We start from the raw sequence: 27,209 nt of genomic DNA on the forward strand, positions 1-27,209 counted from the left end.
GATGCGATATACAAACACTTTGTTAACCTCAAGGTGTTTGAAATCGCCAACAATATACTGTTATGATTTTCCAGCCTAATATATGCCAATCAGACCATTGCGCTTGAATTCCATCACTATCGCGGTCGTATGAATGAAGTCAGCTTTTTGAAATTTTGCACAGGTATTTCTTGTCGATGTAGGTCATTGAGGTTTGCAAATGGGTCTTATGGTTTTAAATTTGGATATAGCCCCCATTTAAACCGATTCATTAATATGAATTGCTGTGCCCCTATACGGCACAATTCTTATGCGATTTGGCTGAAATTCACACATGACTTTTCCTATGCCAAGTATGGTGTTATTTGCTTCATAACCTGATATACCTCCCATATAAACCGATCGCCTGATTGTAGCCCTGGAGGCCTACATTCTTATCTGATTTTGCTGAATTTTGCCTTCTAATATGACCTCCAAACACACATGTCTAGTCCAAAACTTGATATGATTAATCATTGTAGTCTTGCATTCATTTCCCTGATATACTCACAAAATGTCACAGTTGTTCAAAATTTCAATGAGGTCGTAAAAATTTTTCCAACTTTATTGCACTGTGCAGCCAAATGTCATAAAGTGGCGGGAAGAGAACAATACAAATTATTAAATAAAACACACTAAAAAAAAACTAAAACAAATTCAAAACAGTCCAAAAAGCAAAGTACCAAACTAAAAAAAATCTATAAACCAAAAAAGTCACCAAAAACACAAAATCAAAAATAAAAGAAAACGGTGTGCCACACCACACGGATACAGGAACAAACCGATGAGTTAACTTGCCGTAAATTTAGTCTATTTTTGAGAGCGGTCCAGCGTGGTACAAATTTTTTTCAAAAACGAAACGAAACATCAACTTAACGCAAGACGATTTTTTTCGTGTCAACTAACAAAAACTAAACCAAAAAAAAAAAAATTAAAATACCGGCAGACAGAGACCCATAAAAAAAACATTCACATATGTATCCCAAAAAACCCAAAATCTGAAAAAAACGCGCGTGTGTTTACAAAAACAAGAAAATCTTTGACAATAATTAAAGTAAGATATTACATGACCACCTTTAATTAAAAAATAGGGGAACTAGAGCCAAGTATGTGCCAGTGAGGAATTTTATGAAAGGAAGACATCCCCATGGATACCTAAAAATACTCCCCAAATAGGAAGATAACCCATTTCACTTTACTTTACAGTCTGTCTGCCTGTGTGAGCACTGTCTGAAGTTCAAAAAAGTTTTTTTTTCGTCGAAAGAATATTCATGTTTCCCATTTGGTGAATCCAATACATTCAATAAAGCAAAAGTGCTGTCTCGGCGATAGCGTAATGGATTTTTAAAACAAAAACAAATATTCCAAATATTATAGTTGGCACTGGGCCCACAAAGTGCCTGCCACGCACATAATTACCAAGAAAAGCAAAAACGCGTCGACAGGAAAACCGAACAATTGCCAACCAAGAATACTCAGTAAACCAAAACATCTTCCATCGTAAGCGCAAAGCGAAAGTAATTGAAAAACGCGTAACAATCGTCGGTCAGTAGTTTTATTTAAAGCGTCGAAATGTTTTCGCGATTTAAGAGTATCTTTTCGAAAAATAAAACGGATACGGATGCGAGCGCGAGTGCGAGTTCGAAGGTCGGCTCGGAGCCGAACTCGGTTGAAAATGTGAATACAAGCGATGGAAATTGTAGTGCAGGGCCTCCTAAGCTTGAGGGCCTAAATTTTATCAAAAGCTTAGTAGAAAGTGAACAAATGCTAGACAAACCTCAGGCAATGAAAGATAAGGCTCGCGGTGAATCCTCTAACACCACCACCACCGCACCTAGCACCTCATTCACCCAAGAAGTTCAAGAGTTATTAACGGCTAATCTCTCCTCAAATGACAATGAACCCCAAGAAATGAAAAAAATAATTGAAAATGGAAATGTTCAACAAGTTTCCAAAGATTCTAATGTTTCCATAATAGATCCTAACGCCGCAACTCAAGCTATGGGCTCCTCCCACGAACCTGACACCTCTGACACTGATAGTGTTCATAGTCTTTTGCATAAAATGAAAACAGAGGTGGTCACTCTTGATTATGAGACCAAAGTGGCTTCTCCAATTTCCTTTGTTGACAACAAAGAAGCGACAAATCAATCTTCCGATCAGACTGATAGTGCCCAAATACCCCAAGAATCGAAAACTTCAAATGTTATCTCTTGGATTGAAGAAAATAATGCCATTTTTACACCACCTACTCCTTATCCTTTGGCCAGCACTGAATCTGCCATTAACCTTAATAACTCTTCTAGCGTTGTGGTCGAAGACTTGCCCACAGAAATAACAGCACCCAGTCCCTCCATGGAGAGTTCGATATCGGGTAGCAGCAGTAACACCAGCACTAGCACTACAGTGGACTCAATCTCAACGCGTTTAGCAGCTGATCCCACCAAAGTTGTTATAAATCCCACGGGTAGCAATGGCATGGCCTGCACTGCCATCACTGGAAAACTGACGGATATTGCCGAAGTTGCAGAATCTTTGGATACAGTTATACGAGACATCCAGGAGAATTCGCAGAGGGTAGAAGTGGAGTCGAATCCCAGCCCAAGGGATAAGAAGCTGGGAACACTAAGGAGCACAAGCAGTGAGGTGAGTAAATGTTGTGAATTAAACAATTATTTAAAGCATATACATATAGCATATACAAACAATTACCAAATAAGTAAAAGCGTGCATTATATACCGTCCAGCATGGATCGCATTTTTCAAGTTCCTTAATCCGTATCTCTAAATAGTCAAACGAAAGTAAATGGATAAGAATTGCTACACCAATAGAAAAAAGTTTGCTAAAAACAGCAAACAATGTCTGCTGAATATTGGAAGGGAATTTTGCTGCTATTATAGCAGTAGTCCTGCTATTACAGCAGTAGTGCTGCAATTTCAACAAGTAAAAGCTAAGTTTAGCCGGGCCGAATCTTATATACCCTCCATCATGGATCGTATTTGTCGAGTTTTTTTCCCGGCATCTCTTCTTAGGCAAAAACAAGTAAAAAGGTGTTAAGTTCGGCCGGGCCGAACTTTGGATACCCACCACCTCGGGTATATATGTAAACCACCTTTCATCAAAATTCGGTGAAAATTTCATACCTTATGACCCATATCAGTTATATCAAAACATGTTCCGATTTGGACCAAATACTAATAAGTACAGTAGCTATATCTAAAAATTAACCGATCTGAACCATATACGACACGGATGTTGAAAAGCCTAACATAAGTCACTGTATCAAATTTCAGTGAAATTGGATTATAAATGCGCTTTTTATGGGGCAAAGACTTTAAATCGAGAGATCGGTCTACATGGCAGCTATATTCAAATCTGGATCGATCTGGGCAAAATTGAAGAAGGACGTCGAAGAGCCTAACTAAACTCACTGTCTCAAATTTCAGCGACATCGGACAATAAATGCGTCTTTATGGCCCCAAAACCTAAAACCTAGATATCGGTCTATATGGCAGCTATATCTAAATTTGGACCGATCTGTGCGATATTGCAGATGTATGTCAAGGAGCTTAACTTAACTCACTGTCCCAAATTTCGGCGACATGGACAATAAATGAGCATTTTATGGGCCCAAAACCTTAAATCAAGAAATCGGTCTATATAGCAGCTGTATCCAAATCTGAACCGATCTGGGCCAAATTGAAGAAAGATGTCGAGGGGCCTAACGCAACTCACTGTCCCAAATTTCAGCAAAATCGGGTAATAAATGTGGCTTTTATGGGCCTAACACCATAAATCGGAGGATCGGTCTATATGGCAGCTATATCCAAATCTGAACCGATCTGAGCCAAATTGACAAAGGATGTCGAAGGGCCTAACACAACTCACTGCCCCGAATTTCAGTGGAATCGGATAAAAGATGTGGCTTTTATGGCCCTTAGACCCTAAATGGGAGGGTCGGTCTATATGGCAGCTATATCCAAATCTGAACCGATCTGAGCCAAATTGACGAAGAATGTCGAAGGGCCTAACAAAACTCACTGTCCCAAATTTCAGTAAAATCGGGTAATAAATGTGGCTTTTATGGGCCTTAGACCATAAATCGGAGGATCGGTCTATATGGGAGCTATATCCAAATCTGAACCGATCTGGGCCAAATTAACAAAGGATGTCGAAGGGCCTAACACAACTTACTGTCCTGAATTTCAGTGGAATCGGATAAAAGATGTGGCTTTTATGGCCCTTAGACCCTAAATCGGAGGGTCGGTCTATATGGCAGCTATATCCAAATCTGGACCGATCTGAGCCAAATTGACGAAGGATGTCGAAGGGCCTAACACAACTCACTGCCCCGAATTTCAGTGGAATCGGATAAAAGATGTGGCTTTTATGGCCCTTAGACCCTAAATGGGAGGGTCAGTCTATATGGCAGCTATATCCAAATCTGAACCGATCTGAGCCAAATTGACGAAGAATGTCGAAGGGCCTAACAAAACTCACTGTCCCAAATTTCAGCAAAATCGGGTAATAAATGTGGCTTTTATGGGCCTTAGACCATAAATCGGAGGGTCGGTCTATATGGGAGCTATATCCAAATCTGAACCGATCTGGGCCAAATTAACAAAGGATGTCGAAGGGCCTAACACAACTTACTGTCCTGAATTTCAGTGGAATCGGATAAAAGATGTGGCTTTTATGGCCCTTAGACCCTAAATCGGAGGGTCGGTCTATATGGCAGCTATATCCAAATCTGGACCGATCTGAGCCAAATTGACGAAGGATGTCGAAGGGCCTAACAAAACTCTCGGTCCCGAATTTCAGCAAAATCGGATAATAAATGTGGCTTTTATGGGCCTAAGACCCTAAATCGGCGGATCGGTCTATATGGGGGCTATATGAAGATATAGTCCGATATAGCCCATCTTCGAACTTAACCTGCTTATGGACAAAAAAAGAATCTGTGCAAAATTTCAGCTCAATATCTCAATTTTTAAAGACTGTAGCGTGATTTCAACAGACAGACGGACAGACGGACGGACATGCCTAGATCGTCTTAGATTTTTACGCTGATCAAGAATATATATACTTTATAGGGTCGGAAATGGATATTTCGATGTGTTGCAAACGGAATGACAAAATGAATATACCCCCATCCTTCGGTGGTGGGTATAAAAAGGATAAAAGAAAAGATTTGCTTTGCTATTAGAACGATATCATGATATGGTCCGGTTCGGACCACAATTAAATGATATTTTGGAGACCTGTGTAAAATGTCAGCCAATTCGAATAATAATTGCGCCCTTTGGGCGCTTCAAAAGAAAAATAAAGAGATCGATTTATATGGGAGCTGTATGAGGCTATAGACCGATTCAGAGCATAATAAACACGTATGTTGATGGTCATGAGCGGATCCGTCGTACAAAATTTCAGGCACATCGGATAATAATTGCGACCTCTAGAGGCTCAAGAGGTCAAGATCCCAGATCGGTTTATATGGCAGCCATATCAGGTTATGAACCGATTTGAATCTTATTTAACACAGTTGTTGAAAGTCATAATAAAATACGTCATGCAAAATTTCAGCCAAATCGAATAGGAATTGCGCCCTCTAGAAGCTCAAGAAGTCAAATCCCCAGATCGGTTTATATGACAGCTATATCATGTTATGGACGGAATTAAACCATACTTGGCACAGTTATTGGATATTATAACAAAATTCCTCCTGCAAAATTTCATTCAAATCGGATAAGAATTGCGCCCTCTAGTGGCTCCAGTAATCAAGATTCAAGATCGGCTTATATCTCAGCTATATCTGGTTATAGACCGATTTGGACCTAACTTAACACAGTTATTGGAAGTCATAGCAAAACACGTCGTGCAAACTTTCATTCCAATCGGATAAGAATTGCGCCCTCTAGAGGCCCAAGAAGTCAAGACCCAAGATCGGTTTATATAGCAGCTATATCAAAACATGGACCGCTATGGCCTATTTACAATCCCAACCGACCTACTAACAAGAAGTATTTGTGCAAAATTTCAAGGAGCTAGCTTTACTCCTTCGAAAGTTAGCGTGCTTTCGGCAGACAAACGGACGGACGGACATGGCTAGATCGATATAAAATGTTACGGCGATCAAGAATATATATACTTTATGGGGTGTCAGACGAATATTTCGAGTAGTTACAAACAGAATGACGAAATTAGTATAACCCCATCCTATGGTGGAGGGTATTAAAATTGCAACTTCCAGGGGCTCAAGAAGTCAAATCGGGAGATCGGTTTATATGGGAGCTATATCAAGTTATAGACTGATTTAAACCGTACTTGGCACAGTTATTGGAAGTCATAACAGAACACTCTGTGTAAAATTTCAGCCGAATCGGACAAAAATTTAGGCTTCCAGGGGCACAATAAGTCAAATCGAGAGATCAGTTCATATGGGAAATATATCCAAATCTAAACCGATATGGCCCATTTGAAATTCCCAATGACCTACATCAGTATTAAGTATCTGTGCAAAATTTCAAGCAGACCGCTATCGTGATTTTGACAGTCGGACGATTAGACGTACATGGCTAGATCGACTCAGAATGTCGAGACGATCAAGAATATATATACTTTTTGGGGTCCTAGATTAACATTACGAGGAGTTACAAATGGAATGACTAGATTAGTATACCCCCATCCTTTGGTGGTGGGTATAAAAATAAAATACAAAATGTAAATGTGTCTCATTGGATGTTTATAATCCCCGTTGAATGTACTTTTTCAAGAATCCTTTTATACCCACCACCATGGGATAAAGAGTACATTCATTTAGTCATTCGGTTTGCTACACATCGAAAAATGTATTTGCGGGTCTGCAAAATATATATATTTCTGATCATCGTTAAATTCGAAGACGATTTAACGATGTTCGTGTGTCTGTCCGTCTATCAGTCCATGTGTCCGTCAGTTGTAATCACTCTACAGTCTTTAAGAAAGACTCATAATTATTTTATACGCAGGTTAAGTTCTTGAATCGATTTACCGGTCTAGGGTCTTCAGCCCATAAACGCCCCATTTTTTGTGCGAAATATGGCCGAAACCGAAATATGGCCCATATCAAACCACATGTACATAAAGCTTGTAAATAGACCAATATGTTGGTTTTGTAGACTTGAGCCCGTAACAAAAGCAGTGAGTTATTTTAAGCCTTCCGACATCCGACTCAAGTATGGTTCAGATCGGACTAAATTTAGATATAGCTGCCATATAGACAAATTTGAGGGTTTTATGCCCATAAAAGCCTCAAGCCGCTCTGAAGTGCTATAGTCTGACTTCGACTGTGAGCATCCATGCCGTCCTCACTATGCTTCTTTCGCTTTGTCTCTCGCTAGGGCTCGACAAAGTGTCCGCTAAAATGGCCGGCACACCGCTTCGAGTCTGGTACCGGCTTTAGCGGCTTGTTGGTGAGAGATTTGACCGTAGACCATAACTTGATGAAATATGAGCCTGTGTTGCAGTTTCCGAAAAGCTCTAACCATATATGGTCAGAGCTTCTGGCAAAGTTCACTCGCACCCAATTCAATTCATTTAGTCTCAAAGTTAACCTTCAAATAGTTTTTCAAAAGAACTTAAGGTTTCTATTCCATTGTTACCGGTGGTCCGCTTCGCTACCCCCGTTTTTGACACCTTTTGTAGTGTAGGACTTCCATGAACCTAGGTAGTTACTCAGTTTATAAGATGATGAAGTTTTGTAATAATTGCGTATACAATTTTAGAAATCTGTCCCCCTCTGTAAAGAGAGAACCAAACAGTACAAGGATAACAATATATCGGAAAAATCTTTAAGTCGCCCAATATATATTGTCAAGGTATAAATGAATCCCAATCAATTCGTAAAGAAAGTACCATTTTGTATGTTTTAGTTCTTAAATGTACGATTTAAAAAAAATCTTCTGGTCGCGCAATTTTAATACTCAAGTTGTAGTTGTATCCCAATTTTGAGAGCTTAAGATCACTCTGTAAAGAAAGTAGTTTGTATGCTTTAGTACATGCATGTACAAATTAAAAACAAGTAAAAAGGCGTTAAGTTCGGCCGGGCCGATCCTTGGATACCCACCACCTCGGGTATATATGCAAACCACCTTTCGTCATAATCCGGTGAATAATGCATAATTTATGCCCCCTAGCAGCTTTATCGAAATATGGTCTAATTTGGACTAAATTCCGCACGGATATTGAGTGGTCTAATAAGTACAAGTCATTGTTCAATTTTGTAGAACAAAATATTGGTCTTTTTGGAAGCTATATCGAAATATAGACCGACCTGAACCATATCCGACACGGAGATCGAAAAGCCTAATATAAGTCACTGTGTCAAATTCCAGCGAAATCGAATTATAAATGCGTTTTTTATGGGGCCAAGACTTTAAATCGAGAGATCGGTCTATCGATCGAGAGATCGGTCTATAGTCTATAGTTATAGCAGATATCCAAATCTGAACCTATCTGGGCCAAATCGAAGAGGGATGTCGAAGGCTCTAACACAACTCACTGTCCCAAATTTCGGCGACATCGGACAATAAAAGCAGAAGTATATCGAAAAGCCTAACACAATTCACTGTCCCAAATTTCGGCGAAATCGGACAATAAATGCGTCTTTTATGGGGCCAAGACTTTAAATCGAGAGATGGGTCTATATGGCAGCTATATCCAAATCTGAACCGATCTGGGGCAAATCGAAGAGGAATGTCGAAGACTCTAACACAACTCATTGTCCCAAATTTTGGCAAAATCGGATACTTTAGACCCTAAATCGGCGGATCGGTCTGTAAGGGAGCTATATCATGTTATAGTCATGCCCATCTTTGAACTTAACCTGCTTAAGGACAAAACAGGAACCTGTGCAAAGTTTCAGCTCAATGTCTCTATTTTTGAAGACTGTAGCCGATTTCAACAGACAGACGGACGGACGGAAACGGATATTTCGATGTGTTGTAAACGGAATATAACCCTATCCTTTGGTGATGGGTGTAACAAATCTTCTAACCGCCCAATATTTATTGTCAAGGTGTAACCGTAACCGTCATTTAGTCACCCATCATATAATTCCTAGTTGTACCTAAATGCCAAATTTCAGACATCTAGCTCCATCTGTAAAGAAAGTAGCAAATGGTACCAATTGCGGTACTAAATGTAGGTTTTCTCCCGTTACCAGTTCTATTTTTCCATTATTTATTCTCACCCTCATCCTTTTGCACCAAATGTCTTTTAAGTCAAATTTCAAAATCCTACCTCTATCCATCGACATGTACACCCATTCATAACTTTTTGGAACTTTGTTTAGTACCTAAATGTACAAATTTCCAAAAACTCTTATAGTCACCAGATTAAGTTTACCATAGTGTACATAAGTTCTTAAATTTAGAGCTTTAGTTCAATTAACAAAGAAAGTACCAAATAGAACCAATTGCGGTACTAAACGTACTATTTCTCCCACTTCCGGTACGATTTTCTAAAATTGTTTTTACCAAACCTTATTCTTTGGAGACGCTCTTAAATTTAAGACCAAGAACATAATTCTGGCCCTTTCCGTTCGCGCTGGGCAAATAAGTACCATTTCGTACTTACGAAACGTACGAATATCACCAAATCCAGCCTAATCCTGTGCCTATGACCCAACACCAACATTCGTGCTAAATTTCATGATTCTGGCTTTAGCCGTTTGGGCTGGGCGATGATCAGTCAGTCACGCAACTATTTTATACAAAAGGTGATTTTTTAAGAGCTATAGGAAAGTTTTTCAAAAACAAAACACATAACATGAAATCTTCATGTGAATCCATAGTACGGTCCATATAATTTAACGTTTGAAGATTATTTCATGCAAATATTGACCATGACTGCGCCTAAAAAGCTCCATCCGCTTAGTCTAATTTTGGCATTCTTTTTCCAACATTTCAGCCGGTATCTCACAAATAAATGCTTCAATGTTGTCCTTCCAATGCGTTACTTGAAGCGGGCTTGTCTGTTTAGATATGAGTAGAGATGGGGTTCTACCGGGTAAATATTCAACGCTTGGGTATTTATTGGGTTACCCTTTTACGGTCGGGAGATCGGTCTATATGGCAGCTATATCCAAATATGGTCCGATGTGGACGATATTTAACAAAAAGATTTAGAGGAGTACCAAAACGAACTATTTCAAATTTCATCAAAATCGGATGAAAAATGCGCCTTTAACATAGCCCCACAAAAAGTGGTCTAAGAGTGTTAAATCGCACGATCTAGGCAGCCAATTGACTGGTCCCGAACGTGAAATAAAATGTTCACCGAACTCACCATGTCATGCATTTCGAGCTCTTGCATTTTGGGCAAAAAAAAGTTGTATATCATCACACAATAGCGCTCACTATTCACAGTTACCTTACGAATGGCATCATCTTTGAAGAAGTACGGTCCAATGATGCCACCAGCCCATAAACCGCACCAAACTGTGACCTTTGCTTGATGCATTGGTCGCTCTTGCTATGCTTCTGACTGATCTTCACTCCAAAATCGAAAATTCTGCATATTTACGTTCTCATTGAGCCTAAAATAAGCGTAAAATGGAAGAAGCGTGCGATGAACTTGATAATAAAACTCAATAATGTGCAAGCGTTTTTCGTTTGAATGACGATTCATGGTTAAATTATAGACCAAACTGAATATTATTGACAATGAAGCAAAACACGAAACGTGCGTGAACTGCTTAAACCAGTTTTGCCATAAAGATAATACTTAAAAAATTACCCTTTATTTACCAGCGGACATGACCATCCGTTTAAAAATTTTGATTGCTGATTGATTCATATTTTACACCATAGGTAAAGATGCTCCTATTTGTAAGGCTATTTTAAATATTTGTCTTTAATAAAAAGACGCAACGTTAAGGATTTATTAACCTTTTATTTAAAAAAAAAAATTATTAGTATAAAGGGAAATATTTTCCACCCAAAGGAATATTTCCTTAAAAAGTTGGAAAATGTATCATAGTTAAATTGAGATAGCTAATCTTTGGCTCAAATCTTTAAATCTCGGATATACATTTTTTCAGTGTAGGGTGAAGATGGACAGATGGAAGGTTTCCGGTAGGTACCTTTTTTGTAAATCATCTACGAGATTGAGCATCAACATCCTCGTAGATATTGGGTTGCCCAAAAAGTAATTGCGGATTTTTCATATAGCCGGCGTTGACAAATTTTTTCACAGCTTGTGACTCTGTAATTGCATTCTTTCTTCTGTCAGTTATCACCTGTTACTTTTAGCTTGCTTTAGAAAAAAAGTGTAAAAAAAGTATATTTGATTAAAGTTCATTCCATTATTAATTACAATTACTTTTTGGGCAACCCAATATTTAGTCCGGGTCTATAGATTTTAACGATTTGGCTATTTGTAAACTCTCCACCATAGAATGGGGGTATACTAATCTAGTCATTCCGTTTGTAACACCTCGAAATATTGATGTAGTATATAAAGCCATGCCCGTCCGTCCGCCTTATAGCAGTCGAAGGCATAAAGCTAGCCGCTTGATATTTTGCACAGATACTTAATATTGATGTAGGTCGTTGGGGATTGCAAATGGGTCATATCGGCTCAGATTTTGATATAGCTCCCCTATAAACCGATCTCCCGATTTGACTTCTTGAGCCTTTACAAGCCGTAATTTTTGTACAATTTGGCTGAAATATTGCATGTGGGGTTCTGTTATGATTTCTAATAACTGTGCCAAGTACGGTCTAAATCGATCAAGAACCTCATATAGCTCCCATATAAACCGATATGTCGATTTGACTTCTTGAGCCCCGGGAATCTCGAATTTTTGTCTAATTTGGCTGAAATTTTATATGTGGTGTTTTGTTATGACTTCAAACAATTGTGTTGAGTACGTACCAAATCTATTTTTAACCTGATATACAGATAGGAAAAATATGTTGCAAAATCATGCGCCAACGTTGTCATAACCATACACGAGCGTTGTTGGAAATATGGTCAACAAGCGCGAATGATTTTGTGAACAAGCATTGTTGATTCATGCAATGACCGTTGTGGATATCAACCCTTCGAAATGTGTATGTATATCAACCTTAAGTTTAAATGACTCTTAAAACCTTGTATGTGTATAGCCGGCCGTAGTGCAATGTGGTAAGCCGTCTGTAAACACACAATGAGATGGATGGAACACAGGTTCGTGCTCATCGGTACACAAAATCTTTTTGTAATCTTTAATAATACTGTGTACTACAGGTTGCCAGAATGTGAACGTCCGTGGACGTTTTGTTCAACATAACTTTGGTTGGTTTATAAATATTTGTAGTTGATCTAATACCATCTGTGTGTTGATTCACTTTTATGAACGAATGTGGCCACTTTGTCAACGCCGTGCTTGATTTTTTCTATGAGTGTATAGCTCCTATATAAACCGATCTCCCGATTTGACTTCTTGAACCCTTACAAGCCGCAATTTTTAACCAATTTGGCTAAAATTTTCCATGTAGTGTTCTGTTACGACTTCCAACTACTGTGCCAAGTACACTCCAAATCGGTGTATAACCTGATATAGCTCCCATATAAACCGATCTCCCGATTTGACTTCTTTGACTTATTCTTCAATTTGGCTGAAATTTTGCATGCGATGTTCTGTTGCGACTTCCAACATCTATGCCAAGTACAGTCCAAATCAGTCTATTACCTGATGTAGCTCCCATATAATCCAATCTCTCGATTATCCTTGTTCGGTTCGTAGAAGCTTTAATTTTGCTGGTTTGACAGAAGTTTGGTACGTAGCATAAAATTATGCCATTTAACTAAATTTTGTTTGTATATATTTTTAGCCGAATCCATGGTGGTGGGTTGCCAAGATTCGGCCCGGCCGAACTTAGCACGCTTTTACTTGTTATGACTTCAGCAACATCTTTGGCCTTGAATTGCTGTAGTCTGGCTTGGAGTGGGAGCTTCTATGCCTTCCTTACGATGCTTCTTTTTGTTTTGTCTCTCGCTAGGGGCTCGAGAAAGTGTCCGCTAAAATGGCCTGCATACCGCTTCGAGTCTGGCACCGGCTTTCTCGACTTGACTTCTGTTCCGCAGTGGGTGGGTGAGAGATTTGATCGTAGATCATAGCTTGATGAAATACGAGCCTGTGTTGCAGATTCCGAGAAGCTCTAAACACATGTGGTCAGAGCTTCTGGCAAAGTTCTCTCGCAGTCATGGACTCTATTCCATTGTTACTCAAGTCATTGTAATTTGTAATAATTTTGTTGAGTTTAATTTTATGATAATCTTTCACTGATAACAAATAAGCATTGAACTACTTTTTATTTACAGGACTGGCATTCCCGTTCTACCGAAGATGACTCTTTCGTGACGGCTTCTGAAGGTCGCACTTCTTCGTATATGAGTTGCAATAAGAGCTCATTCGATTATAGTGAGGGAGATGACTCCACATTGGCTTTTGATATGCCTGACGTCAATTTACCCTTCAATATGTCCTTTGATGAATCGGAACATAGTTTCATTTCGGCCCAGCAGGATGGCAATAAAACACCCACAAAACTATCGGAAAATGATGATGTTACCTTGGACGAGCTGAGGGCGCCCAGTAGTTTGGCAGATATTGAAGATTTGCACAGTGAAAGTGTAACTCCCACTCCAGCGGAAACCGAGGAACTTTATGTTGACAGCATACCAGTGGAATCTGAAACAGAACTGGAGGTGGCCACTATTGCCAATGCATCCTCAATGCAGGTTCTAACTGAATGTCCAAAAATGCCGATGTCCTTAACGCCAGAGGTGAGCCCTTGTTCGAATAAACGCCATACCGCTCAGGATGAGGCTTCAACATCTAATGCTCAGACAAATGCTACTAACCCCAATGGCAGTGACCAAGCCAAACCAAGCGTGGCATGGCGTCGCAGCAAATACTATGAGAACTTAACGAAACAAACAATTAAAGGATTTTTATGAAAGGAAAATCCCTTAATTTTTGGAACCCTTCAACGACTGCCAGCAGAAAAAAAAACTACAATGTTTTTGAATTTGTGTTGTTCGATTAGACTAATACCTTATTTATCTAACTTTGACTTATTTAGCATGATTAATTGCCACAAATGTTTTTGTTTGATTTTATTTTATGTTTTTTTTTTTTAGTTTTCGAAAATTGTTTGAATGAATTCGAATTTGTTTTATGTTGATGTCGTCGGTCGTTATGCCCATACACACATTTTGTTTTATTTTTAACTGAACGAGCACACACGCCTCCTGACAATTTGCGTTGGCGGGTGGGGATTATGTTTTAGTTTTCCTCTAGCATAGATTCTAATTTATTCAAAATTCCTTGCTTGCTGTTGTTATAGTTTATTAACCTAATTTTTGTTGTTTTCTAACTTCTAAATATAAATGTTGAGAATTCCAAATATCATTCTATGCTTAATATAGGCAATGTAATTGATTTCATTTATCCATGACAGGAAGAGAAAAATCATCAAAAAGTTCTAATATCTATGTATGTTTGTATGATGTGTTTTTTGTCTTTGACCATATGGATGGTAATTTTAATTCTTAATTTCATATTGTTAATTTCATACTGTTTGTATTTATTTCTCTTTAATTTAACTATAGATACGTTGCATTTAAAATTAATCTTGAAATCGCATAACCTAATCAAAACTTTTAGTCAATATTTACACTTAAGATATTAGTTGTACAATTTACAATTTAGCCATTTACATAAACATAATAGTTAAATAAATCGATTTCAATAGATATACAATGAGTTTACAGGAACTAAACAGAAACATTGCATTGACCATCGTAAAAGTCGTCTTAGTTTATGTATATAAAAAGATGAAAGGTATTCATGTATTAAATCTTACTAAGACGGAACCTAATTGGTAAATAAATATTGGGTTGCCCAAAAAGTAATTGCGGATTTTTCATATAGTCGGCGTTGACAAATTTTTTCACAGTTTGTGACTCTGTAATTGCATTCTTTCTTCTGTCAGTTATCAGCTGTTACTTTTAGCTTGCTTTAGAAAAAAAAGTGTAAAAAAAGTATATTTGATTAAAGTTCATTCTAAGTTTTATTAAAAATGCATTTAGTTTCTTTTAAAAAATCCGCAATTACTTTTTGGTCAATCCAATAGTATGGAAGTCGAAGAATGTTAGCTTAAGTTTTAAGTTTCACTTTCAACGTCTCATCATCTCCACCGTATGCCCTATACATGCTATTACTTGCCGCACCGATTTTACATGAGTGAGCTCGTAGTCCTATGTGTCCCGTTATGATACCAATAGCTATACTAACCCCCTTCTTGCTTCCTTTCTGTAATAACCTCGTCTTCTCCCGATCTGGATGCCCCCATAGGATTTTCGCCGTTCTACCGATCGTTTCGCTGTTCCACAATGTTGAATGCACATTCGACGCCCACTCCCTTAACTCGGACTGCGTAGACCCGAAGGGCTTCGGGTAATGCAAATACAAATTTTGCCCATGAATATTCCACTAAGGAACAGAGGCAAACTTCTCACATATCAATGAGTGCAGTCCGATTCAAGTTTTAAGCTCAATGATAAGGGGCCTCCTTTTTATAGCCGAGTGCGAACGGCGTGCAGCAGTGCGACACCTCTTTGGGGAGAAGTTTTACATGGCATAGTACCTCACAAAGGTTGCCAAAATTGGGAGGGGAAAACCACCGTTGAAGGTTTTTTCTGATGGTCCCGCCAGGATTCGAATCCAGGCGTTCAGAGTTATAGGTGGACATGCTAACCTCTGCGCTACGGTGGCTTCGGGTAAACCAAGTTTATTGATGTAGGTCGCCAAATCGTCTGCCCATTCATTTCCCCTTACTCCGTTATGGCCCGGCACACAAACGATGCGGATTTTTCCATCCTCAGAGAAGGCGTCAATCTCCTTCTTACACTGCAAGACTGTTCGTGGCCTTATCGTCCTGGTTATTATTGCCCTTATGGCAATTTTACTGTCAGTAATGATGTTCACACTCGACGTCCTCGCGTTAGCACCACACCACTTCACGCATTCCGTGATCGCCCAGATCTTCTCCTGCAGGACCGTATTATGGTCAGACAGTCTAAAACAGATCTCAGTTCCTGGGTTCTCAATGTAAACTCCCAGGTCCACTCTGTCCTCTAGCTTTGATCCATCCATCCGTAATCTTCCAGATGGCAATACTAGGGTTCCGTCAATCCAAGACTGTGCCGATGGCAGCAGTGCCTCGCACTCGACTTCAAGGTTCATCTCTGGTATCCGAGCGGAAATTTCTTCCCTTCCTTTCAGGTTTCCTATCGTCGCCTCGATTATACCGAGATGGTATGAGCTGCTCTCATCCTCAATCCATTCTTCCATCTGTATGTCAATGGGTCGGATATCTAGTGGGCTCCGCTCGCTCCGCCTATGCCAAGACAACATGTTCTCTGAACCTTTTGTATGGTCCTTATGTTGCACTTTTTCTCCATAGCAGTCCACCAAACTACTGAGGCGTATGTATGTATTGGTCTAATCACGCTCCTGTAGAGCCAGTGGACTATTCTAGAACCGATTTGGACCGTACGTGGCTCAGTTGTTGGAAGTCGTAACAGAAAACGGCGTGCAAAATTTCAGCCAAATCGGACAAAAATGGTGATTCCAGAGGGTCAAGAAGTCAAATCGGGCAATCGGCTTATATGGAAGCTATATCAGGTTATAGACCGATTTGAACCTTACTTGGCACAATTGTTGGAAAAAAAACACTAACAAAACACTATGTGCACAATTTAAGCTAAATCGGACAAAAATTGCGGCTTCTAGGGGTCCAAGAAGTCAAATCGGGAGATAAGTTTATATGGGAGCTATATCCAAATCTGAACCGATGTGGCCATTTGCAATCCCCAACGACCTACATAAATAGTCAGTATCTGTGCAAAATTTCATTGTGAATATCAAATACAAACTGCATGCGTATGTCAAGGGAAGACCTGTGGAGACTGCCCTGCACGAGGTTGTGCATAAAATAGAAGAATCCTTCGATGCCAAGACGATTGCATTGGCATCGAGAGAGCGTTTAATAATGTGCGGACCGACACATTGATCCAATCCTTAGACTAGTACCGGGTGGATCGGGTCCTTACAGACTGAATAAACCATATGCTAAGGAACTGGTGGATAAATTGTGGGTCCCATGACATAAATATAAGGGAGAAAGTGGAACATGGCACACCACAGGGAGGCATTTTATCGCCACTCTTATGGGGGCCCACTATAAATGACATATTACGCTGACTGAGGAGGGGTTTGAACCCGCCTGCTATGCAGACGATGTTATAATACTTCTAAGTGGTAAGGATCCGAACCAGCTATGCAGAAGGTCCGAAAGGTCTTGCATATGGCATATAACTGGGCTAAACCCAGGGGTCTCAATGTTAACTCTGAGAAGACTGAAATATGCCCGTTCACGAGGAAGACGAAGGTGGGCCCATTTGACGCACCACGTTTCCTCAATAAAACGAGGCACAGTCTTGGACTGACGAAACCCTAGTATTGCCGTCTGGAAGATTATATTACACGAGTGGATCAAAGCAAGGGGACAGTGTGGGCCTGTGGATTTACATTGGTAGCCCAGGGACTGAGATCTATTTTCGACTGCTTGACCATAAAACGGTCCTGCAGGCGGAGATCCGGGCGATCACGGAATGCGTGAGGTGGGGTGTTGCTTACGCGAGGACGTCGAGTGTGATCATCTTTACGGACAGTAAACTGACCATAAGGGCAATAACATCCAGGACGGTAAGATCACGAACAGTCTTGGAGTGTAAGAAGGAGATTAACGCCTTTTCTCAGAAGGGCGATATCCGCATCGTTTGGGTGCCGGGGCTAAACGCAGTAAGTAAGCAGTGAAGGCCAGAGCATTTCCGGCAATAAACTTGGTTAACCCGAAGCCTTTCGGGCCGAAGCAGTCCGATTTGGCGTGAGCGACAAACGCGCATTTAACACTGTGAAACAGCGAAACAGTTAGTAGGACGGCGAAAATTCTATGGGATGATCTGGATCCTGAGAGGATTAGGCTTTTATTGAGAGGAAGTAAGAAGGAGGCCAGTGTAGCTTTTGGTGTCATAATGGGACACATGGGACTACAAGCTCACTTATGCAAAATCGGTGCTGCAAGTGATAGCATGTGTAGGCATGTGAGGAAGGTGATGAGACGTTGTAGCATTACCTATGTCATTGCGCGGCATCGCGGCTAACAGACATCGGTACTTAGGTGGGGACACGAAATCAGATATGAACCAACTTAGGTGAGTGGTATTGAAAGCAATTAAAGATTTTGTAAATAGTTTGGAATTCCTAACTTAAAATTTTCCTTTTCAAGGTTACTTTTTACATTTGAGCGCACAATAAGCCGATTACTGCCTTAGGTGTATGTCCATAGTGGCATGGGGTGGGTTAAATCTGCACCCTCTTCTCAACCTAAACTAACCTAACTTAAGGGCTCAAGAATTCAAATCGGGAAATAAGATATATTTGTGTAAATATTTGTGTTTCAAGCGCATAGATTTACTCTTTCGAAAGTTTGCGTGCTTCCGACAGACAGACGGACGGACATGGCTAGATCGACTTAAAATGTCATGACGATCAATGGGGGGTCTTAGACGCAGGTGTTTCAAGCGAAATGACGAAATAAGTATAAACCTGAAAACTGAAAAGCATGTAAAAAAATTTTGAATTTTGAATTATTTTGATAACAACATTGATGCAGTTTTGGAGCACAATGGATTGGTTCAATATTTTTTTATTAAATCGGAAAATAGAATTTAATTACGATCTTGGGAACTAGTATGAAAAACGCAACGATAAGTCGGGTTGAAAAAATTCATAATAGAAACTATAACAGGAAAACCGGCCAAAAGCACTTTACTCAAATAGTCAAATGGCGTATGGAACATCCAACACTTACTTCAGGTTATGCTGATTTAAAACTTAAACAAGTAAGAGCGTGCTAAGTTCGGCCGGGCCGCCACCATGGATCGCATGGTAGTTTTTAGGCAAACAAAGAATATTAAATAAGAACTGTTATGCTATTGGAGATATATCAAGTAATAGTCCGATTCGGACCATAAATGAATGCTGAACATTGTAGAAGTCATTGTGTAATATTTCAGTTCATTCGGATAAGAATTTCACCTTATAGGGGCTTAAGAAGCAAAAAACGGGAGATCCCTTTATATGGGAGCTGTATCAAGCTATTGATCGATTCAGACCATATTAGACACGAATGTTAAAGGTCATGATAGAAGCCGTTGTACAAAATTTCTTCCAAATCGGATGAGAATTGCGCCGTCTGGAGATTCAAGAAGTCAAGATCCCAGATAGGTTTATATGGCAGATATATCAGGTTATGTACCAATTTGCGCCATACTTAGCACAATTATTGAAAGTCATAACACTTGATGCAAAATTTCAGTCAAATCGGATGAGAATTGCGTCCTGTAGAGGTCCAAGAAGTCAAGACCAAGATCGGTTTATATCGCAGCTACATCAAAACATGAACCGATTAGAATCATACGCAGCGCAGTTGTTGGAAGTGATACCAAAACACCACATGCAAAATTCAAATCGGAAGAGAATTGCGCCTTCTAGAGGCTTAAGAGGTCAATACCCAAGATCGGTTTATATGACAGCTAAATCAAAACATGGACCTATTTGTCCCATTTACAATCCCAACCGACCTACACTAATAAAAAGTATTTGTGCAAAATTTTAAGCGGCCAGCTTTACTCCTTCGAAAGTTAGCGTGCTACCGACAGACAGACGGACCGACAGACGACTTAAAATGACATAACGATCAAGGATATATATATATTATGGGATCTCAGGCGCATATTTCGAGGTGTTACAAACAAAATGACGAAATTAGTATACCCCCATCCTATGGTGGAGGGTATACAAATGCAATTCATTCATATCTGCCCTCAAAGTTATATTCCATGGAAGCGATTAAACTTAAACTTATTCAGTGTTATTCTACATTACTACCCAAGTGTAGGAATAGAACAAACTTTGTCGCTTTGGTAGTACAGAAAGAACAGTATTTTAGTTCTTTTAGAATAATTTGTCCCATTAGCAGAACGTAGAATAGCGTTCCAAGCGCCTCGATCTTCTACGCTCCTTCTAAAATCTTTGACGCAAAGTTTAGAGGTGTCTCCCATCACTTAATCTTGATCGCCTTCTAAAGGCTTCATTGCTGGGGCTTCTTCATACATTTTAACAACATGACCTAGCCAACACAGTCGTGATTTGAATGCATTTTTAATGCGTTTGACTTTGCTGTCGTCGTCATACAGCTCGTGGTTCTTTACTTTCCTTTCATTGGATATGACAGAACATTTGTTCCACTAGCCGAACGCAAAATAGCGTACCAAGCGCCTCGATCTTTTGCACTCATTCTAAAATCGATGACACCAAGTTTCAAGGTGTTTCCCACCACTTGATCTTCCCATTGGGGTTTTGGTCATCCCGGTTTGCGCGTACCAACCGTTTTTGCCTTCAGAGACTTCTTTGCTGGAGCTTCTTCATCCATTCTGACAACATGAACTAGCCAAACCAGCCGTTGTGTTTTGATACGTGTAACTATGATGTCGTCGTCATACAGCTCGTGGTGCATACAATGTCTATATTCTCAATGAACGCAAACTAGTCCATATATTCTACGAAGAATATTTCTTCCAAACACTCCAAGCACTGCCTCGTCTGCTTTCAAGTGTCCATGTCTCAGCACCATATAACAACACGGGTAGTATCAGTGTCTTAAATAGTGTAATCTACGTCTGTCGAGAGGTGGCCTAGCTATACCCTCCACCTTAGATGAGATATATTCTTGATCGCCATGACATTTTAAGTCGATCTAGCCATGTTCTTCCGTCTGTCCGTCCGACCGTCTGTTGAAAGCACGCACTCTTTCGAAGGAGTAAAGCTAGTCGCTTGCAATTTTGCACAAGTACTTCTTATTAATGTAGGTCAGTCGGGATTGTAAATGGGCCATATCGGTCCATGTTTTGATATAGCTGTCATATAAACCGATGTTGGATCTTGACTTCTTGAGCCACTAGGGGTCGCATTTCTTATCCGATTTGGCTGAAATTTTGCATGAGGTGTAAAGTTATGGCTTCCAACAACTGTGCTTAGTATGGTTGAAATCAGTCCATAGCATGATATAGCTGTCATATTAACCGATCTGGGATCATGAGTTTTTGAGCCTCTAGAGGGCGAAATTATTACCCAGTTTGGTAGAAATTTTTTACAACAGTTTCTTTTTCCATGACCTTCAACATACGTGTCATATATGGCCTGAATCGGCCTATAGCCTGATATAGATAACATATAAACCGATCTCCCTATTTTACTTCTTGAGCGCATAGAGGACGTAATTTGAATCGACTTTTGCAAAATGACTTCTACTATGGTCTCCAACATTCAGTTCGATTATGGCCCGAATCGGTCCATAACTTCATATAGTTCCAATATCATAGCAATTACGTTATTTTATCTTTTGTTGGCCCATAAAGGGATACCGGGAAAAGAAATCGACAAATCTAATCGGAAAACATGCTGACAGACTGAAGGTTGCCAGCAACGACTTTTGCAGAAGCTGTGAGGACATCGAAGAAGAAGAGACTATAGAACAGCTTCTGTGTGTGTGTCCGGCACTAGCAGTCAGAAGGAGCTCCACTTTAGGTTCTCATTTCTTTGATTTAGCGGATGTGAAGTTATTGGGCTTTTTAAAGAGATCTGGATGGTGCAACGGTAGGAACTAGAAGGTATCTTCCTTCTTCTGTTCCTCTGGTATCACAATGGACGAAAACGTCAAAGTGAGTCTGATGGCAGACTTCCACTTAAACCTAACCTAACCTAAAGGCATAGCGCTATACGGGAGCAAGGCTGTCTTTTTCAAGATTGGGAAGACTCTGGGACAAGCAAAAATCCTCACATGAGACATCAGGCCGTGTAGTGGCAGGTGACTCATTACCGCCTAACAAACAGGGGACTGACGACGAGAGCTTCACCGAGTGTCCCAATAATGGGAAGACTAGGATATGCAAAGATTCTAATAATAAAACATTAGGCAGCACAGGGGCGAGAGACTCAACACAGCCTAACGAACAGGGACCCGACGATCAAGACTCGGAAGACTAGCATAGGCCACGAACCTAATACTGAAACATCAGGCAGTGCAGTGACAGGAAAGCCGGTTGCATTGACTTTCCTGTCACTGCACTGTTCAAGAACAGTTCAAGAACTAGGGTGGGTAAAGACCTTAATATTGGAACATCAAGCAGTGCAGGGACGGGAAACTCAATACAGCCTAATGTACAGGGACCCGACAATGAACCCATTGCCGACATAATCAAGATTCGAAAGACTACGATAGGCAAAGAACCTAATACTGAAACATCAGACAGTGCAGTGACAGGAAAGTCAATGCAACCTAAAGAACGGGGAGTGTACGATGAGAGCATCACTCACTCCCAAGAAGCGCATTTAATAATCTATGGTGGAGGGTATATAAGATTCGGCCCGGGCGAACTTAGCATGCTTTTACTTGTTTCTAAACTGCTTGCTTAATCCAAATTGGCACCTGTTTGCCAGCATTATTCTTCGCTTTATTTCGAAACGGTGTCATTCGTTTCGGTTACGGCGGTGCTGAGGTAGATAAAGTTGCTGACTATCTCAAAGCTGTGGTTCCCAACTTTCTCCATTTTCTTTATCTGCTCGGTTGTACAAGGCGTTTTGGGAGTTGATGTGACATATCTATTCACATCTGCATCTCGTATAATATTTTCCAGCAGGATATTCAAGAGATCACACGATACGCTGTCCCCTTGTCTGAAACCTCGTTTGGTATTGAATGGTTCGGAGACATTCTTTCCTAGTCTTAGTGAGGAACGTGTATTAGCAAGTGTCATACAGCAGAGTCTTATTAATTTTACAGGGATACCAAACTCAGACATAGCTTGAATTACCTTTGAACTTATAGGGCTATCGAAAGCGGCTTTGTCAACAAAGAGATGGAAGGTTCTGATTTGTCCTACGCGGGTCTTTTCCGGGATTTGGCGCAGTGTGAATAAATGGTCTAGGGTGAAATTACCAGGTCTAAAGTCGCATTGGTAGGGCGCAAATATTTTATTGACTTCATCTTTCACACAGTATGCTCTGTAGTTGGCATATTCTGTCTTGTCTCCTTTCTTGTGTACGGAGCATAGTATGCAGAGGTTTCGATCATCGGGTATGCGTTATTCTAGCCAGATTGCGCAGGCAAGCTGATGCACGCACCTAATCAGCATGTCGGCTCCTGCCTTAAATAGTTCAGCCGGTAACCCATTGGCTCCTGCTGCCTTATTTTTTTCAGGTACACAATCTATACCATCATCAGGGATTGGTTCTGCGGTATTCTCATGGCCACCATCAGCGGATACCAGCAGCTGGAGAAAGTGTTCTTTCCATATCCTCAGCACAATATCTGTGTCAGTAACCAGATTTCTTTATTGGTCTCTGCAGGAGGATATGCCTGTAAAAAAGCCATCGGCTTGGTGTTTAATTTTTAAATAGAATTTCCGGACTTTATTCTGAGTCCTGTACATCTCAATTCGACATTTCTCCTCTCTCTTAGAACGATTTTAATATCATGGGCGGGGCAGCGGTCATATTCTCTCTCTATGTAGAAAATATCCTGGGTCATGTCTTCCGTCGGGGCATGGGCACAAATAAGGCTGAAATTGAAGATTTTGGCCTTTATGCGGATTATGGTTAGCCTCTCATCCACCGGAGTAAAGCTTGAGACAAGGTGTTTCAGTCTCCGAGTAACCACAAATCCACAGCCAAATTTATGCCTCGTTTCATAGCATCCATAATATTGGGGGTCACCTCTGGGTGTAAATACACCAATATTTATCCATATATACCCAAAAGCTGGTTATTTATAACTTTACAGATATCTTGGCTAAATACAACATCTTGCAAACAATGTTTGATAATTTCGTATTTTTATACCCTCCACCATAAGATGGGGGGTATACTAATTTCGTCATTCTGTTTGTAACTATTCCAAATATTCGTCTGAGACCCCATAAAGTATATATATTCTTGATCGTCGCGACATTTTATGTCGATCTAGCCATGTCCGTCCGTCTGTCCGTCCGTCCTTCCGTCTGTCTGTCGAAAGCACGCTAACTTCCGAAGGAGTAAAGCTAGCCGCTTGAATTTTTGCACAAATACCCAAACAACTGTGCCAAGTATGGTTTAAATCGGTTCATAACTTGATATAGCTGCCATATAAACCGATCTTGGGTCTTGACTTCCTGAGCCTCTAGAGGGCACAATCCTTATCCGATTTGAATGAGTTTTTGCACGAAGTATTTCGTCATGATATCCAACAACTGCGGGATTTGACTTCTTGAGCTTCTAGAAGCCGCAATTCCTATCCGATTTGGCTGAAATTTTGCATGACGTATTTTATTTTTACTTTCAACAACTGTGTCAAATAAGGTTCAAATCGGTTCATAACCTGATATAGCTGCCATATAAACCGATCTGGGATCTTGACTTCTTGACCCCTAGAGGTCGCAATTATTATCCGATATGCCTGATATTTTGTACGACGGATCCTCTCATGGCCATCAACAAACGTGTTTATTATGTTCTGTATCGGTCTATAGCCCGATACAGATCCCATATAAATCGTTCTCTCTATTTTACTTCGTGAGCCCCAATGGGCGCAATTCTTATACGAATTGGCTGAAATTTTACACATGTCTCCAACATATAATTTAATTGTGGTCCGAACCGGACCATATCTTGATATCGTTTTAATAGCAGAGCAACTCTTTTCTTATATCCTTTTTTGCCTAAGAAGAGATGCCGGGAAAAGAACTCGACAAATGCGATCCATGGTGGAGGGTATATAAGATTCGGCCCGGCCGAACTTAGCACGCTTTTACTTGTTTTGTATATAAACCTGATCTTCTGATTTCATAAGATCGGACTATAGTTATAAGGGGTGATTTTTTAGACATTGTCATTTTGGAAACACTCGTTTAAACATCGTCAGTTTGGTCTACAATTTAACTCATGGAAACAATGGAAAATCGAACAGACGATTTAGCGGTGAAGGCCAGAGGACTGCCGTCCATAAACTGGTTAACCCGAAGCCTTTCGGGTCGACGCAGTCCGAGTTAAGGGAGTGGGCGACGAATGCGCATGCAACATGGTGGTACAACGAAACGGTCGGTAGGACGGCGCAAATTCTATGGGGGGATCTAGATCGTGAAATGACGAGGCTATTACTGAAAGGAAGCAAGAAGGAGGTCAGTATAGCTATTGGTATCATAACGGGACACATAGGACTACGAGCGCACTTATGCAAAATCGGTGCGGCAAGAGATAGCATGTGTAGGGCTTACGGGGAAGATGATAAGACGTTGGAACATTTCCTTTGTCATTGCCCCGCTTTCGCGTCTAACAGATACCGGCACTTAGGTGGAGACACAATACCAGACATGAACCAACTTAATGAAAACAATTAAGGATTTTGTAAGTAGCACGGAATTCCTGACTTAAAATTTTCTTATTAGAGGTTACTTTATAGTTTTAGAGCGCACAACAAGCCGATTACTGGCTTTGGTGTATGTCCATAGTGGCATGGGGCGGATTAATATCTGCACCCTCTTTTCAATCTAACCATGAATCGTCTCACCAACGAACAACGCTTGTAAATTATTGAATTTTATTATCAAATCTATGGTAAAGTTCATGTTTGTACAGATAAGTCCTTTTCAATTGACCCATTGGAAGTTAACATTTTTTCGTGAGATACCGGTCGAAATGTTAGAAAGAGTATGCCAAAATTGGACTAAGAGGATGGACCATTTGAGGCGCAATCACGGTCAAAATTTCCATGAAATAAGCTTCAAACATAAAATTATTGTATATGTACCGAACTATCGATTAAAATGAAGATTTCATGCATTTTTCTGAATTTTATGTGTTTTTTTTAACCTTCCTAAAGCTTTTAAAAAATCACCATTTATTTACTTTATTTCGAGGTTATGTGACCATAAGAATGAATATCACCAGAATCACCTCAATTCATGTCCCAACGGTGTGCCGCTACACCATACAAATGTCGCCAGCATTAGGATGGGATCACCACCACTGAAAATTTTTCTGATGTTCCCGTCAGGGTTCGAAACCAGTCATCCAGCATCATCGGCCGACAAGCTAACCACTACGCCACCTGGGCCACCCGTAGGATTGACTTTTGGAAGTTTTCTTTGTTTGGTATCCATTTATAGAGGCAATATAGCCGTATTTGTAATGATATGAAATGAGATTCTACCCTGTATCTACCTTGTGTTGGTTACGGTATGGTAACAACTTTTTTTAACATTCTTTATACATATGTTGTATGGGGTTATTGTGTTCCATCTTTCGTCTGCTTGATCCTGTTGAGTGTCAAGACCCAGGAATTCCGCGACTAAGATGGGGTGCGTCCACAGGGATCTGGGTCTGAGTCGAGTGGGTCTGGCCGGGCAGTTAAACAGGTGACGTGTATCGTGCGGTCCCTGGTTACAATCGGGACATACATCTTGCACGTCGGCATCAATCCTAGCTCTGTGGGAATTGAGGCGGCTGCATCTGCCGGAACGTAATTGAGCCAGAACCACTCTGGTTTGCCGGGGGAGGTCGATTTCTTCGGGTGCAATGGGTGGCGGTCGTTCTCCAAGGACTACATTCACCCGGTAGCCAATCAACGCGTCTGCTACCGTGTCTGCATGAATGTTGTTCAGACCCGCTTGATATGCCGCTTGATCTAGAGGTTCTCTCTTGTAGCGCTGGACCTCACGCTCTAGATCGTGTAGATCTACCTTAAGGCTTCTGGGCAGTGGGTATCTATCCACAAGATGATGATTTGGATGTTTTCTGCGATAACAGCCCAAAAGGTATTGCTTAGACAGCATGTAGTTATGTCTTCGCACTGGTAGAATCTTTGTCTCCTGATGGAGGTGGTCCACATGAGAACTGAGGAGACAGCCCGTCGCAGTTCGGAGGGCGGCATTCTAACAGATCTGAATATTATTCCACTGCGTGTCACAAAGTTGGCGTGACCACACTGGCGCTGCATAA

General features: G+C 40.4%; 1 protein-coding gene across 5 annotated transcripts in view; it reads left to right on the forward strand.

Annotated features, from left to right (window-relative positions):
* LOC106081529 (uncharacterized) overlaps positions 1-27,209 on the forward strand; it is a 500,989-nt gene that overhangs the window by 157,486 nt on the left and 316,294 nt on the right. For 4 of the 5 annotated variants that reach the window (XM_059370920.1, XM_059370925.1, XM_059370921.1 and 1 more), the window contains exons 8-9: positions 2,325-2,664; positions 13,367-13,831. In XM_059370920.1, the coding sequence (XP_059226903.1) occupies positions 2,325-2,664; positions 13,367-13,831 (805 nt within the window). Of the gene's footprint in view, positions 1-2,324; positions 2,665-13,366; positions 14,183-27,209 lie in introns of those variants that run through there. The other variant, XM_059370922.1, reaches the window with a different exon arrangement.

This window comes from Stomoxys calcitrans, chromosome 1, assembly GCF_963082655.1.
Source record: "Stomoxys calcitrans chromosome 1, idStoCalc2.1, whole genome shotgun sequence".
Taxonomy (NCBI): domain Eukaryota; kingdom Metazoa; phylum Arthropoda; class Insecta; order Diptera; family Muscidae; genus Stomoxys; species Stomoxys calcitrans.